The sequence below is a fragment of the Aplysia californica genome, unplaced genomic scaffold (genome assembly GCF_000002075.1).
Source record: "Aplysia californica isolate F4 #8 unplaced genomic scaffold, AplCal3.0 scaffold00704, whole genome shotgun sequence".
In the NCBI taxonomy this organism is placed as follows: domain Eukaryota; kingdom Metazoa; phylum Mollusca; class Gastropoda; order Aplysiida; family Aplysiidae; genus Aplysia; species Aplysia californica.
Window position 1 is genome coordinate 202,906 of NW_004797974.1, and position 3,563 is coordinate 206,468.

The following is a 3,563-nucleotide window of genomic DNA, read 5'->3' on the forward strand; positions in this document are numbered from 1 at the left end:
AATTTCAGCATAGCAGTATCATGATATTAATACTCATACTCATAGTTTAAGGAGTCTATTGTATTAGCGACCAAATAAAAATGGCGTTTCCTGTATACTCAGATAAATCAAACCTGGTTGTGTACGTGATTTTTCAGTCCATTTGCCGACCATTGTTGAAAAAAATCTGTTTGGGTATTTTACTTTGATACGTTTAGTTCGTCTTATTTCCAGTATCTCTAAATTCCCTAAATTCTTTGCAGTGAAAAAAAAAAAGATTCTTTCTTTCCTTTTATGTGTCCTCTTTTATCTGTGTCTACGTCATACATATATATATATATATATATATATATATATAGATAGATAGATAGATAGATAGATAGATAGATAGATAGATAGATAGATAGATAGATAGATATATAAGGGTGAAACTATGAGCATATTATTGTACAATGTCATAATAAAACTTCAAATACTCAAGTCTTCATTATTTTTTTGTCTTATCTTATCACACTTACAATAATGATGCTGCCGATGCTGATGCTGATGATGATGATGATGATGATGATGATGATGATGATGATGATGATGGTGATGATAATGATGATGATGATACAATATGATAGTGATGATGCTGATGCTGATGATGCTGATGCTGATGCTGATGCTGATGCTGATGCTGATGATGATGATGATGATGATGATGATGATGGTGATGATGATGATGATGATGATGATCTTCAGGACGTTCTCCTCGGTCAGTTTCTCATCGACAGGAATGATAGAGATGAAAATGACAATGAGAACGTCTAAGATTACGGCAGCAGAACGGCAGCACCTACCTGCAGTTCGGGAGTCTCAAGCGAGATCCTGAAGTCTTGACTGAGTTCGTCGATCACCACGTCATAGTTTGAGCTGTTTGTGTCAGAGGTCAAGGACATGCTAGGGGTCAAGGGGTAAAGGTCGTTGGGCAGATTAGCGCCCCCTTGCATCAGGACTTGGCTTAGTACCTGACCTGGAAACAAAAGATGTGAGTTATCCAACAGTTAAATATCTCAATCAAATGCCATATTTGATGTGAAGTTTTTTGAAATAGAAATTTGTTGTACTGACAAAGACTTTACCTAGTGTTTTCATTAGCTTCTCTTTTTTTTTCCTTTTATTTTCTGTGTAAAAAAATCTTATTGTATCGATTTCCACTTCAAGAGAAATACAAAATTTAAAACAGAGGCAGCTGGAAAAAAATTTGAAAGTCGTTGCAATCTCCAATTGTTGGTATCGTTTCAAAGCTTTTGGCTATTCTGTACACTTATTTCAAAGAAATATTTATGAAAGCCCAGAACATCATTAGGAGAATAGAATCCTCCCCCCCCCTCTCTCTCTCTCTCTCTCTCTCTCTCTCTCTCTCTCTCTCTCTCTCTCTTTCTCTATTTCTATCTCTCTTTCTCTCTATCTCTCTCTCTCTCTCTCTCTCTCTCCCTCTCTCACACACACACACACACACACACACACACACACACACACAAACACACACGCGCGCGCGTGTGCACACACACACGTGCACTCACATATGCATACTCACAAACACAAGCATATACACTTTTCCTTAAAAAGAAGTCAAACATTTCATAAAAAATAAAACAAACTCCTAAACCCACCTTTCCTTTACCTTAGAATTTAAGCAACAACAACAACAACAACAACAACAACAACAACAACAACAGCAGCAACAACAAGAACGTCGACTAAAAGAGGCTCTAAGCCAAATAACAACATTGACAAAAACCCTCATGGAAATAAATCTGCAATCCTAAACTGTGGGTGGTTGGTGGATGCTCTGGTGTGCTTTGCTCCTTCTATCCTATAAAGAAATCTACTGCCCTCATCTCTCACCCTTTGGTTTTTTGTATGGTAGATCCTAGTAACACCTCTACTCTTTGGCACTTACATTATGGCCTAATGATGTTGCAAGCGCTGTAAAAATCTTACTGAAACTAAAACTAAAATTATACAAACTGGACAAGGTTGAGTCGAGACATGTCGCCTGATACATGTTTTACTATAACTGACCTTATTCAATCTTCAGTACTCCAAACGAAATAATACTTTAAAACTTATATAGTTTTATACAAATCCGTTTGTGATCATGTTATTTATTAAACCGATAACAATACTGTAATATCTCTGAATTACAGAGTTCAATCTGTTCAGTACTTAGTTTTGATAAATTTAACTTCAAAGATGTTGAGTTTCATATCCATATCAAGCTTTATCGAATGCATTTCTTTGACTAGTGACAATCTTACGATTTTAATGTAGTAAATAGAACATTAAGCTTTCTGACCTCACGGTCTTAGTAACTCAAAATGGCAAAAAAAAGTCAGATAAAATTTAAAATTCTGAGGTAGCAATGTACCATAGATGAAATTTACTTCATGTATTAAATGAAAATAATCCCTACTAAAATGACTGCTGTATATAGAGTCCAGTCTTTAGAAGTGCACTGAGTGACCCGAACACTATCTGTCTCTAAAAAGGATCCAAGACAGGAATCCATTCTTTCCAGAATCATAGGTGGAAAATCCAATAAAACAAAAGAACAAAAACATCAATAAAAGCCAAAAAAAACCCCCAAAAAACAGAACCAGTAAACAAGACGACTAAATAACTGTCAAGCCAACCTATTCAAAAACACGCCAGGAGATTAATTAATAGATAGATAGATAGATAGATAGATAGATAGATAGATATATAGATAGATAGATAGATAGATAGATAGATAGATAGATAGATAGATAGATAGATAGATGGATAGTTGGATAGATAGATAGATGGATAAATAAAAGTGCTACGAAGGTAAATCTCCACAGACGGTTTACATAAAGCCAAGGTGCCAACGATTTCTGGCTCAAGAATACACCGATTTTTATCCAGAGTTCCTTTTCACACTTTTGACAAGGGAGACTTATTCTTATCGAGCTTGTCAATAGATGTAGCTTCAGAGAAGATAAGACAAATTCACCTTTAGATAAAAATCATCCTTAACACATCATTTGCACATTTTCAGCTTTTTAAATGCGTGCGTGTGCCTAGATCTCTTTAACTGACTTTAACGACTTCTAACTCCGTACTCTCTTTATACTTGATCTAACATCCCCCCCCCCCGACCCGCCAACTCTCTCTCTCTCTCTCTCTCTCTCTCTCTCTCTCTCTCTCTCTCTCTCTCTCTCTCTCTCTCTGTGTGTCTCTCTCTCTCTGTCTCTCTCTCTCTATCTATCTATCTATCTATCTATCTATCTATCTATCTATCTATCTCAGGTCTGGATGAGTGTGGGAGAGTTTGTGTGAGTGGGATGCTTCCGGCAGGCGGAGATGAAAGAACGGTACCGCCGTAAGCCTCCCGCAGAGACTCGGATAATCGGGAGACGACGAAAAAAACCAAGAACCGAAATGCTGTCTCTGACGAGGCGGGTAGAGGAGAGGAAAAGAACAATTCAAAGAATAGAGGGACGCGAGCGGATAGATAGAGAATATTTGTTAATTAGGATGTGTCTCCAGAAAACACTTACTAGAATAGGGGGGGG

General features: G+C 37.0%; 1 protein-coding gene across 1 annotated transcript in view; it reads right to left on the minus strand.

Annotated features, from left to right (window-relative positions):
• Positions 1 to 3,563, minus strand: part of LOC118478588 — an 18,538-nt gene that overhangs the window by 1,080 nt on the left and 13,895 nt on the right. Inside the window, exon 2 of the mRNA XM_035972478.1 lies at positions 822 to 994. Coding sequence (XP_035828371.1) covers positions 822 to 994 — 173 coding nt within the window. The remainder of the gene's footprint in view (positions 1 to 821; positions 995 to 3,563) is intronic.